At 45.0% G+C, this 13298-nt stretch overlaps 1 protein-coding gene across 1 annotated transcript; it reads right to left on the reverse strand.

The window, feature by feature from the left end:
* Positions 1-444: 444 nt before the first annotated feature.
* Positions 445-9060, reverse strand: LOC112079311 (plakophilin-2-like; the record flags this gene model as incomplete). Its single annotated transcript, XM_070442286.1, has 9 exons — positions 445-477; positions 717-893; positions 1195-1350; positions 2051-2168; positions 5865-5967; positions 6479-6608; positions 6863-7001; positions 7682-8146; positions 8962-9060. Coding segments are annotated over 9 exons (1420 nt in total), but the record flags the coding sequence as incomplete, so codon positions are not given.
* Positions 9061-13298: the final 4238 nt, after the last annotated feature.

Genomic DNA, 13298 nt, shown 5'->3' on the forward strand with positions numbered 1-13298 from the left:
ACAGCAGTCACCTCTGTAGGCAGGTCTTGATGCTCCGGTGTCCGAAGTTGAGTAACATGACCACACAGCGTGTGCAACAAACTGTTTGACTACAAAGAAGCTAGGAACGCTTTCGTGAGAGACTTAGTGATTGTTCTACAGGGTCAGGTTTTCTAATGCTTCTGTGCTTTACATACAGCTTACAGAGTCCAAAGAAGATACTTTGTGGCGACTTAGGTAAATGAGTAGACTAAACGACATTTGCGCAGTTGTGAGTGGAGGTCTTTCAGATGCTTTCACAGCTCACTGCAATGTGAGGCGTGGAAGTGGCTCTCTGTGGGACGTGAGAATGTTACAATAGCCAGGGTAATGGCTAGTCTCTCAGCATCCATCCCTGGGCCTTCGCTGGAGCCCCTTCATGGTCACTGTATTTCGTACGACCATCTCTTCTCTCGTCCTGTGCTACTATAGGGTGGTGTGGGCGATGGCCTGGGATACCTGCCCATACAGAGCCATGAGCCTAACATTATCACCAACTCACAGTCAATATAGTAATGCACAATATAGTAGTCACATCAATGTAATACTTACTATACACAGTCAAGTCATTACAATATAATAGATGTGTGGCTGTATTGTAGTTATTCCAATCAAACCCATGGGCAAATCAATTCCACACTCCCAGAACAGTACATAGCCCATAGAAATAAGATCAAAGATCTGTGATATAGCCTTACTAGGCCGTTCCCAGCTGTGATGTTCTGTAGGGCTCCGATGGCAGCCTCCTGAGTGTAGGGACGGATGCTGCGGGCCATGATTGACAGGTACATGCGCACAGTGATGGCGCTCCACAGCCACTCCATCCCACAGGGACTACCCTTCTCCTCCAGCAGAGGGCGCTTTGGTTCAAGACGCTATAGGACCAAAACAACCAGAAAACAGGAAGCCCTTTAATTCTTAACTCCCAGATACCAGGTTTCACATTAATTTTCAATTAATGTGTATGAGGCTCTTAACAAATAGATTTGTCAAAGAAAACCGGGCTTAAAGAGTTAATTCAAAATGTATGCTTTACCACTTACCAAGGCGGATTATCCATAACATAGGAATCGCTCATTTTCTTTAGTGGTAATAACTTAATTATAACCAGATAGAAACAGTGCATGTCAAGTACATAAGGGCAACAACGATGATAACAGCCACGTGGGAGCCTACCTGGATGATTTTGGCACTGCGGGAGCCGAAACAGCCGGGGGTCTTGGTCTTTGGAGCCAGGTTGAGTCGAGACTCATGGAGCTCGCTGGCGTACTTCTGTGGAAGCTCCACCTGGTAGGAGAGGTTGTGTAGGATGCACACACAGTTCTCTGTGGACTGTGGGAGGAAAGAAGTGGTTCTGTTCAGGGGACTATGATTTTAAGATCAAACATTCTGCAGATGTCTATTGCAAAAGAAAAATATTGGAGAATAGAGCTGGTTCATGTTCTCAATATTTAACACTAAAGGAGAGATTAATACATTGTTCTAGAGACATAAATTAATAAAATATAGGCAAACAGTCTTATTTCATTTCCCTGTGTCAATATTTATTCCACCTACAAATGTTTAGTAATGCTTGTACGAAAATAAACAAGTGAACACTTTGCACAAAAGCTTAGCAAATGTTACTTTAGTCATTGTCATGTTCGTTTGTAGAAACGGACCAAGGCGCAGCGTACGTTGAGTTCCACATAATTTTAATGAAAGTGAAACTTAAGCAAATAMAAAACAATATAAAGAATAAACGAACCGTGACGACAATGCAGTGCTAAACTGGCAACTACACAGAAACAATATCCCATAACCCACAGGTGGAAAAAAATGCAACTTAAGTATGATCCCCAATTAGAGACAACAATTACCAGCTGCCTCTAATTGGGAATCATACACAAACACCAACATAGAAAATAAACCTAGAACCCCCCATAGAAATAATACACTAGACTAAACACCCCTAGTCACACCCTGACCTACTCTGCCATAGAAAATACAGGCTTTCTATGGTCAGGACGTGACAGTCATTCACATGCAGTACCTTGTCATCAGGCTTGTAGTCAGCTATGGTCCCGCGGATGTAGTATACCAGTGAGTCAATAAGGTTCTCACACTGCCGCATGGCTTTTCTCCCTTCTGGACCAGCCGAGCTTATGTTTCTGTCAACAACAATGACAGGTTGTCATTATCGCCACTAGGCAACAACATTGGCCAAACTGGCTAAATATCTATCCTAGCTGTTGGCCGGATGAGCCAAATGTTTATGTAGCAGAGAGATATTTGGAGTACTTTAAAAAGGTTCTGTTGTCTGCAGTTAAAGCCATTAGAATAGGTCATTGAAATAAAATGTATCTGTGTTGAGATAGCAACATGCATTTCAAGCACAAAGGAAACGTAAGAAAAAGAGTAACAGGAGTTAATCTTTCACTTTAATTTCAACCACTTGTCAATGAGTCAACTGTTCCACTTCCTTTTAGATGAAGTCATTAACGTCAAGCCAAATACAGTAGCATTAGTGATGACCCAAGGTTATGGCTGTGAGTTGGAGTGTTATGTGTTTTCGTTTTAAATCATGCCAGACGGAGGAATTCCTCAGCGTTACACAAGTCAATGGTTGCCAGGGCTTGATAGCACCAGCCAATATGGATTCAGGTTTCAATTCTACTAGAGCCACTAAGAGGGAGAGGGCTCCATTAATAATTTAGTCCCAGACTGTTTTCAGTTGTATCGGTTGCTAGGCAAAAGCAAAACACTCCTTGTTATACCATGTTGTGTTTGTCAGGTGGTATATCTGTGCCAAACCAATGGCAGTCGGTTCAACAGGAACACAAGGTATGCAGGATATTGTTTCCAGCGCATTGCTGTTCCATCGAGGTGATGCTGCCTAGGCAGAGGTCATCTAAAGTGTTAGATGCACTATTGTAAAGTGGTTGTTCCACTGGACATCATAAGGTGAATGCACCAATTTGTAAGTCGCTCTGGATAAGAGCGTCTGCTAAATGACTTAAATGTAAATGTAATCATGCCTGATTTGCCAGGTAGAAAGGAGTAACGGTATATAAAAGGTAAAGGTATATATATTTTACCTCTTGGGGATGTCATTCGAAAACATAATGTTAACTTTCACTGCTATGCGGATGACACACAGCTGTACATTTCAATGAAACATGGTGAAGCCCCAAAATTGCCCTCGCTAGAAGCCTGTGTTTCAGACATAAGGAAGTGGATGGCTGAAAACGTTCTACTTTTAAACTCGGAACAAAACAAGAGTGCTTGTTCTAGGTCCCAAGAAACAAAAGAGATCTTCTGTTGAATCTGACAATTAATCTTGATGGTGTAAAGTCGTCTCAAATAAAACTGTGAAGGACCTCGGCGTTACTCTGGACCTGATCTCTCTTTGACGAACATATCAAGACTGTTTCAAGGACAGCTTTTTTCCATCTACGTAACATTGCAAAATCTGAAATTTCTGTCCAAAAAAGATGCAGAAAAATGTATCCATGCTTTTGTTACTTCTAGGTTAGACTACTGCAATGCTCTACTTTCCGGCTACCCGGATAAAGCACTAAATAAACTTCAGTTAGTGCTAAATACGGCTGCTAGAATCCTGACTATAACCAAAAAAATGTCATCATATTACTCCCAGTGCTAGCTTCCTAACACTGGCTTCCTGTTAAGGCAAGGGCTGATTTCAAGTTTTACTGTTAACCTACAAAGCGTTACATGGCTTGCTCCTACCTAATTTTCCGAGTTGGTCCTGACGTACATACCTACACGTACGCTACGGTCACAAGACGCAGGCCTCCTAATGTCCCTAGAATTCTAAGCAAACAGCTGGAGGCAGGCTTTCTCCTATAGATCTCCATTTTTATGGAATGGTCTACCCATGTGAGAGACGCAGACCGGTGCTCGAACCTTTAAGTCTTACTGAAGACTCATCTCTTTCAGTAGTCATATGAATTGAGTGTAGTCTGGCCCAGGAGTGTGAAGGTGAACGGAAAGGCTCTGGAGCAAACGAAACCCGCCCTGCTGTCTCTGCCTGGCCGGTTTCCCTCTCTCCACTGGGATTCCTTGCCTCTAACCCTATTACAGGGGCTGAGTCACTGGCTTACTGGTGCTCTTTCATGCCCTCCCCTAGGAGGGGGTGGCGTCACTTGAGTGGGTTTGAGCTCACTGACGTGATTTCCTTCTGGGTTGGCGCCCCCCCCCCCCCCCTTGGTTTGTGGCGGTGGTGGAGATCTTTGTGGGCTATACTCGGCCTTGTCTCAGGATGGTAAGTTGGTGTGTGAAGATTTCCCTCTAGTGGTGTGGGGGCTGTGCTTTTTCTCCTGTCTTATCCGGTGTCCTGTGTGATTTAAGTATGCTCCCTCTAATTCTCTCCTTCGCTCTTTCTTTCTCTCTCGGAGGACCTGGCCCCTAGGACCATGCGTCTAGGACTACCTGGCATGATGACTCCTTGCTGTCCCCAGTCCACCTGGGCCTTGCTGCTGCTCCAGTTTCAACTGTGTCTGCCTGCGGCTATGGAACCCTACCTGTTCACCGGACGTGCTAAAAAAGCCAAACTGACATTTACTCCTGAGGTGCTGACTTGCTGCACCCCTTCGATAACTACTGTGATATTAATTATGTTGACCATGCTGGTCATTTATGAACATTTGAACATCTTGGCCATGTTTCTGTTATAATCTTCACCCCGCACAGCCAGAGAGGACTGGCCACCCCTCATAGCCGCTTCCTCTCTAGGTTTCTTCCTAGTTTTGGCCTTTCTAGGGAGTTTTTTCCTAAGCCACCGTGCTTCTACACCTCGCAATTGCTTGCTGTTTGGGGTTTTAGGCTGGGTTTTGCTGTACAGCACTTTGAGATTCAGCTGATGTACGATGGCTATATAAATACATTGATTTGATTTGACTAAGGAGATTTTAGAATAAAAAATAAACAGAATAGAGCTAAGCATAGCCAAAATCCTAGAGGAAAAACTTGGTTAGTGAGCTTTCCAACAGACCCGAGACAATCCCCTTTCAGCAGGACAACTACCTAAAACACAAGGCCAAAATAACACTGGAGTTGCTACAAAACATATTAAATGTTCTTGAGTGGCCGAGTTACAGTTTGACTTAAATCATCTTGAAAATCTATGGCGAGACTAGAAAATAGCTGTCTAGCAATCAACAACAACCAATTTGACAGAGCTTGAATAATTTTTTCATTAATAAGTAGGCAAATATTGTACAATGCAGGTGTGCAAAGCTCTTAAGAGACTTACAGAGAAAGACTCACAGCCAACGGTGTTTAACGTATTGACTCAGGGTTGAATACTTATCTAATCAATGATATATTAGTGTTTTTATAGTCAATATTATATTTATTTTTTTAAATCTTCCACTTTGAACGAGTATTGTGTAGATTGTTGAATAAAAAAAATAAGACATCATTTTAATCCCACTTTGGTAACAACAAATGTGAGAAAGTCAAGGGTGTGAATACACTTCTGAAGGCACGTGGTATACCCATTTAGCAGAAGCTTTTTAACCAAAAGGCGACTTGAACAGTCATGCATGATACATTTTACATACGGATGGACCCGGGAATCGACCCACTGTCCTGGCTTGCAAAAACGCCACGGTCTAACAACTAGCTTACAGCTACCATCAATCAAGAAATTATTTCCAATGATGCATGTCCCAACATAAACTTACTAATACCCTTCCTGCATCCACTGCCGGAGTGTCTATCCCAGGCTGCCCTTAAGATGGATTCCCCTAGAAATAACTGACACAAGATACTAGCATAGTGGTCAGTGGCCAAAACACAACAAATGGACAATAAACGGCCTTTGTCCAGACAGCAGAGCCTACCGGAGGCAGCCAGTGGCATTGTAAAGGTTGTCAATTGGGTCAGCCAGCATGCCCATCTTGGGGTTCTCCCCCTCAGACAGGCCTGAGCAGGGCACCAGCACAAGACGTGGTCAGGATCTTCCGGGGCTCTTTGGAGATGATGTCCTTCATGTCAGGTCATGGGAGGATAGGTTCCACAACAGGCCCTGTGAGACATGTTTATTGTCTTAGGTTACTACTGTGGTCATTTACCATTTTACCAATGTAAGTTCATGTCAATTCACATATCCAAAGCGTCTCAAAGAATGAAGGAGTGCTGTCTAGGATCAGCCCCCCCCCCCCCCCCCCTCCCCATTACAGTGTATTTAAAAGGCTAAACTGTGATCCTAGATCAGCTCTGTCCTGCTCTGACCTTGTGTGATACGTTGCTCCTTGCGTCATTATAAAGTTCCTACCGACAATTTTCTTTCAGATCTACACCGTCAGATTCACTCTGCGATGCTAAACTACAAGCCAGTGAGAGGACTGACGCGTCGCGGGCTGCGCTTGGCCGCTCGAAGGCCGTTTTCAGATGGATCCGCGAGCAGATAGAGCAGAGCAGTGTAGGGGCGGCAACGCCCTCGTTAGTCCTTCACCTCGCATCTTGTTCCAGCTGCTCTCGAAGACGACCAGTTTCGTGAGCGCCCCGCCGCTATGCGGCTCCAGCTCCTCGCTGTCGCTCTGCAGCAGTTTGATCAGCCTGGGTATACCGTGGAGGTAGAACACCTGGGGACAGACAGGCAGAGATCTTCATCAACCCTTGTTTCCTATGAAGAGTGAGCTCAACATGAATTTCTCATGCGAATCACCCACATAATCTCAATATAAATTGAAGGGAAAATACCCCTACCAATCCAATTATTTGAAAATGGCACATACTGTATAGTCAACATCAGCTGTATTGTAGGCCTGCAGCCTGGAAGCCTTTAACCTTAATTGAGCGGCCAAGTCAACAGTAGTAGAGATGGGCCCCAGCTCACCATCTTCTTAGCATCAGCGCTGTTGAAACATTGGTTTTGAATAAAGCTGGCAGCAGTGATCTGCATCTCCTCATTCTCTTGGCCCAGCAGGTTCACTGCCCTCTCCAATGTCAGCTCAGGCACCTTGCTCTCTGGCTTCCTTTGTATGGGAGAGAGCATTGAAGAGGAACTTCCAGTCAATGACACATTCACTCACTTTATCAATCCCAAAGGCTGATTCATCCAATTTCTCATCCTCACAACGCTTTCCATTGTATTCATTTATATACACCCATTACAAAATCTAGGTAAATCATTGATCTGAAACAACAGATAAGCAACTGAACCACCGATAATGCTCTGTAAGACCCTTTTACAATAGCTTTAGTGCCAGCCTAGATAAGCCACCAAAGTCTGGAACCAACAGGATCCTAAAAGGCCATAAAACTGCTAAATAGCTAGTTACATAGTTAACCAAATAGCTACCTAGACTGCATTGACCCTTTTTGCTGCTGTTGATCTATCCTAGTCACTTTATTCCTAGTTATACAGTATGTACATCTCTACCTCAATTACCTCGTACCGCTGCAAATCAATTCGGTACGGGTACCTCGTGTATATAGCCAATTTATCCTTACTCATTGTGCATTTATTATTACTATTCTATTATTTCTCTATTTTCTTTCTCTCTGCATTGTTGGGAAGAGCCTGTAAGTAAGCATTTCACTGTTAGTCTACGAAGCATGTGACAAATAACATTTGATTTGAGTTGTTGAGAACTAAATTAATTGCCAGATGTAATCAACTACAGGTTTGTGTAGAACACATAAGCCGTCTTACAGCGCAGTGACGTCATTCACGTCTGTCTGCTGGATCTCTGGCTCCACCGCCTCCCTCTTCTGGCCCATGTCCACCTCCATGCTGACCAGCGAGGTTGGGTACGAGGGAGGCCATTTGGCTCCCACATGCTTCTGGCTCTCCCTCCCCACCTGGCCCAGCCAGGCCAGGCCCTCTGCTCTCTGGGTAGCATTGAATGACCCGTAGCCTGTTTGTCTCCTCGCCCCCCTATGAACCTCCATCAGGTAGGGGCTGTTGTCGGTGCGAATCGCAGGGCTGCTGCACAGGAATGAGTGGTCTGCAGAGAGGGGCTGAGGACCTCGAGTCTGTCTGAGGGACTGGCCCCAGTGGTAGTTGCCGCCGTTAGCCATGGCGTGCGTCCTTGTGCTACGGGCCACTTCCGAATGGGCATAACGTCGCATCAAGTCTGTCCCATACGACCGCTCCACTGAAGGGTAGGGGGATAATCTAAAAGGGAGGATGGATTTGGGGAGAGAGATCTTGGGGATCTGAACCCAAAGGGGGAAAATTTCACGAAGGGCTTGGCCCACCCCAGCTGGCCGGGACAAGGGGACTTTTTACTATTTGATAGAATCCACAAATCTATGTTTGCAAGCTGCATCTAAGTCTCCACCCCCTAAGGGTCAGGTGCACCTAGTGTGGTTGAAACAGTAAAGGACAGAGATCAACAAAAATGACGGAACGGAAGACAGGGTGGTGAGGCAGGGCCGGCTTCTCATGTCCGAATGCTGTAATTTTTATCTAAACGCATCTAGGTGTACGCCGATCCCCAGCTAAGTAACTCCATGCACATGGCAGCCAGATGTGTAGAACCTGACGCGCCACATTATGTTGTTTTAGTGTCTCGCAGTACTCTGCTCATGCAATTGGTATGTTGTGTAGTAACTGCATGCTTACCCCCTTTGATATTTCAGTGCGTTCCTTGCCTCTGCGGATGACACAATCATGCTCTACTACCGAGGAAAATAAACTACAACAAGCACCGCGAGAAGACAGCTGGGTGGTACACTGGATTCAGACGGCGAGCCGGGGACAGGGATACAACTTCAGTATACCATAATCGCTTCTAAGAGAAATAATGGCAGGGTCTTAACCAATACGGGGCTACTACTTATTCCATACACTGGAACTGGCTTCATAGGCGCGTAAACAAAGCACAACGTCCCAACATTTATCGGAAACTGTTAAACTACCTGGGTTCACTACCCTCCTGCTCTCTCGGGGATGATGCAACCTGCAATAATCACTCGGGTGCCCAGTACCTTTCACCTGGGAGCCAGACGGCGAGTACGACCGGAGTGGAGAGCGGTGGTGCCAGCTCCAGATCCACTGGCGTATATCTCTTGTGGCCTACGGGCCGTCTGAGGTGAGTGTAAAGAGGTAGAGGTTAGAGGTACTATGGGTGCTTGATTGTGTTTTCCTTTCATCGGACTCCAGCCGGCTCCAGGATAGATTTTGGACTCTTATCGTTAAACATAACTCAGAGTCCGCTAGATAAAAGATCTTCATGCGGATCCCTGGACCATCTTTGCTTCTGTCGGTCACGTCAGAAACCAGCTGATTTTTCTGCCGGCTGGTTGGGTCGCCTGGAGGGCTTTTTGTGCCCCAAACCTCCTCGGTTCTTCAGCCTACTCAATACCCAAAGGCGGCGCGCGGCCAAACTCTGACGCCTATACTCCTACTTCATAAAAAGCTACTTGTGACATATTTAGTCTTGCGGAGCGGTCCCATGTTGCAGGCGGGAGGGATTTTGTTAATGCTGTGTGCTACCCGGCTGTTTGCGGGCCGTTAATCACAAACGAAACAGCGATGAATCCGGGTGATTCGGTCTCCTTAGTATTTCCTCAGGCGCGTCAGTAAGACCAAGTACAGATATTTAACTTTTTTCAGAGTGTGGGTCACACCTTTATCTCTCAATGCGTAGTGGTTGGCTATCTCTGGGATTCCGACTTTTGAGTACAGAGCGCTTTTCTTTTTTTCTAATGTTCTTTCTGGGTGTGGGTTGCTCCTGTGTTTCCGTCTAAGCCTCCACGTAGATTCTATAGCCAAGGGACTCACTTTTTACGGCGTGGACAGCTTGTATTTCATTCGTTTATGTGCTGCTTCATTCCTAGTTTCTGAGAGAGCTTGATGCTCCTAATAGTTCAACATCTATTAGTTTTGACCAGACTCTCAAGCATCCTGACTCTTTCTTGATACTCGGAGCTATGGCTCCATAAAAGACCTCTCAAACATCCATGCTGCTCGCTTGGCTAGAGTCTCGCATTTGTTCGTTCGTGGCTACAATGTTTCAGCGGGCAAGTTGGGCTGGCCATGGATCTTGATGCATAGAGGCAAGAGGGGAGGTGGTGGCATAGATATGGTTCTCAGGTACTGAGATGCACATCCATCATGTTTTCCCGTTATTGTTTAAATCACACTTGAGTGCGTCGTTGGTGACCCAAATAGTCCTAACGTGGGAACCTGCTTGCGATAGTGAATTGAATGCAATTGGTATCAATGAAAACCCTGCTATACGTTACACAGCTACCGGCAATGCCATAGGAGTCTCGGCTATTTTGCTCATCTCCGCCCTCCCAAATGTCGTTTTGCTTACTTCCTGCTACTATTGTTGGGATATTGGTAATAGTAAAGCTGCGGCTTTGCCCACGGCACCCCCACTTCACAAAGCTGTGTTTTGTTTGTGATCAGCTTTATTTTCCATACCAGCATCGCTCGTTAGTGGATGCTGATTTTGGAAGGGAGTATGGCTCATCGTCTGGAGCGGGGCCGCGAGAATTTTTCTGTAACATTAACACTCTTGAAAGACAGCCCTGTTGTATGTTGGGGGAATTAGCCCTCAACCGGATGCACTGAGACCTTTTGTTTGGACTCTTACTATCCAGGCTAGGTTTGCTGCAGAATGGGGCCTAACCAGGGTGACTTTGTTGCTCTAAAACCACGTCGATGCACTTTGAATTTGTTGGGGTTGTGTGTTTTCCAGTAATAATTCTCCTAGTAAGTAGAGTTGTTCGATTTAAATCCATCTAACTATGGTTTCCAGCGTCGACCTGCTGGCGCCCAGCCTGGTGGTGGTCTAGTTATGTATCATTAATCTGACACGCTGGGTCTGAGCGATGAGAGCTGGTCTAAGAGCAGGTTTCAGCAGAAGGCAGCGGAATGTGCTACCGTTGTCGTTTTGATTCGGAATCTGTAGTAGAGAGCAGGCGGACGGTGATCATACTTATTGAGGGTAATACCGCTGGGGGGTGTGAGCAGTGATTAAAGATTTAGCGCTTTCGTGATAAAGGTTCTCGGTGTCACATTAAGCGGATAATTAACTGGAAATGATCTCTCCTGTCGCTATATACGAACGTGGTAGTGGATAGTCTCCTGCTGTTTTCTCTCTATCATCTATATCTCTGGGTCTTCTCCTAGATACAAATATATAGGTTTCTATAGACAAATCGAAATTATCCTCAAACTCTGGCCAAAACGAGCCATCCTTCTTGCGGGTCCTTGTCTAACATGTGAGTAAACTGAAGTTGATTGAAGGCGATACCGAGGATTCTGGAAAGAGCTTCTATGAGAAGTGAATGTCTGTATGAGATCTTATAAATCCTTAGAGGTATTTCCGACAGACACAGTCTAGGCCCCCTTTTTACTCCATGTGTTTTTCGGTCTAATCATTAAGTTTGTGATGAACGAAATATGACATGGGGTGGCAGTTTGTGCCAGGGCATAACTTTTTTCATTACATAATTGGTGAGCAAAGGGAAAGTTCTAAATTTGATATGGGAGAATCTCAAAAGATTAACGAGGGAAAGATCATAGTAACCGACTGCCAAAAAAGAAACCAGAAATCATGGTGAAATAACACTTCTAACAGCAGGATGGCAGTCGAAATAGCAATAGCCTTCAATTCCTACTTTATTGATCTGTCCAGGGTACTGACACATGAACCTCCCCTGGTTTCTTGGCTCCAGTGCTTAGTGAATTGATCACTCCAACCTGTCTTCATCATAGGGAGGTTTCTGAGTCAGGTGAACAAGAGGTTGATTAGCTCACTAAAGAACTCTAAAGCCAAGATGATTGTGTTTGGGATGGACTCTAGCCTTTCTTAAAAACTCAAAGTCCCTCATTGGCCCCATTACTAAAGGTCACCAACACATCATATTGGTTCTTCGGTGTGTTTCAAGGGTATGGAAGTCGGCGCATAATAAACGGCCATCTTCAAATCAGGCGACCTCTGCTGACGTGAGTAACTAAGGCCCACTTAGTATACTCACCTGTGGTGTCAAAGGTTGCTGAAATAGTGTGTAAGCAGAACAACTGATTGCCCACCTCAACAAACAGCCCGCTTCACAATTACAATCTCATGCAGGTTTGGCTTCATGAGCGAAACACTCCACAGAAAACGGCCACATGCTTTCTTCTCGGAAATGTGAGTCCAAGATGGAACAAAGGGGTTGCTGTTGGGTCTGTGTTTCTGGACCTAAAGGAAGGCTTTTTTGATACTGTTACCATCAGATTCCTCATCACAAAATTGTCCGTTTCAACTTTTCCCCTGATGGCCTTGAGATGGATGAAACATACCTTGAATAAGGCAGAACTCAGTGTTGTCACGACGTGAGCAATGAGCTGTCGCCCATCCTCAGCTATGATGTGGGCGTGCCCCAAGGGTCAATACTGGGGCCCCTCCTGGGTTCAGCCCTGTTACATTAATGAATCTGCCTTCTTGTTGTACTGGGTCTGAAGTTCAAATGTATGCCAGAATGATACAGTGATAATATGTGGCATGCAAAGAGCAAACAACAAGCTGCACAAGAAACTCACTACGTAATGGTCCAGGTTACAAAGTGGCTCAGTGGACTCCGTGTTTGCATCTCATGTGAAAAAAACTGTTTGCATGTTCCTTTCACAAAGAGGGCAACAGATGCTACTGAGCCAGATGTTATGTGTCAGGGGAGGAAGCTCCGGTGGTATCCGATTTTTAGTACTCTGGCAATCATACTTGATTCCAACCTCTCTTTTAAAAAGCATGTGAAAAACAGGTATTCAAATACAAATTCAACCTAGCTAATATTTCCGATTATACGAATTGTTTGGACTACAGAGGTAGCGCAAAACTGTACTTTCAAATCTATGATTGACTCCCCCACTTACATACTGCTTGACTGTTTGGGCCCAAGCTTGCTGTTACACATAAAAACCTATTCAGTCTCGTCTACAACGGCTCTCAAAGTGCTTGGATAGAAGACCATATAGCCTCATCACTGTTACATCTCAGATAGCATGAGCTCCTTGAAGTTGGGAAAATCTTGTGCAATAGCACCGACCGCATGTCTTGTATTCAAGATCTTAATGGCTCACAGAGAAATCTGCATTCTCTGTGAGAGCTTCGCATGTTCTGGAATACACTTGCCATCAGACACACATAACTGCCGCATCACATATACACACTTTCACAAAATGCTTGAAGACAATGGCCTAAAGGTCAATCAGATTTGTGAACATGGTCCTAGGCTGTGTGTTGCCGCTTCCATGTCTGTTTGTCTGTAACTTGTGAGTTGTGGAACACTTTGTTGCTTTTATGAATTTTGTCTTGGCTAGCTTTTTG

This window comes from Salvelinus sp. IW2-2015, unplaced genomic scaffold (genome assembly GCF_002910315.2).
Source record: "Salvelinus sp. IW2-2015 unplaced genomic scaffold, ASM291031v2 Un_scaffold7569, whole genome shotgun sequence".
Taxonomy (NCBI): Eukaryota; Metazoa; Chordata; class Actinopteri; order Salmoniformes; family Salmonidae; genus Salvelinus; species Salvelinus sp. IW2-2015.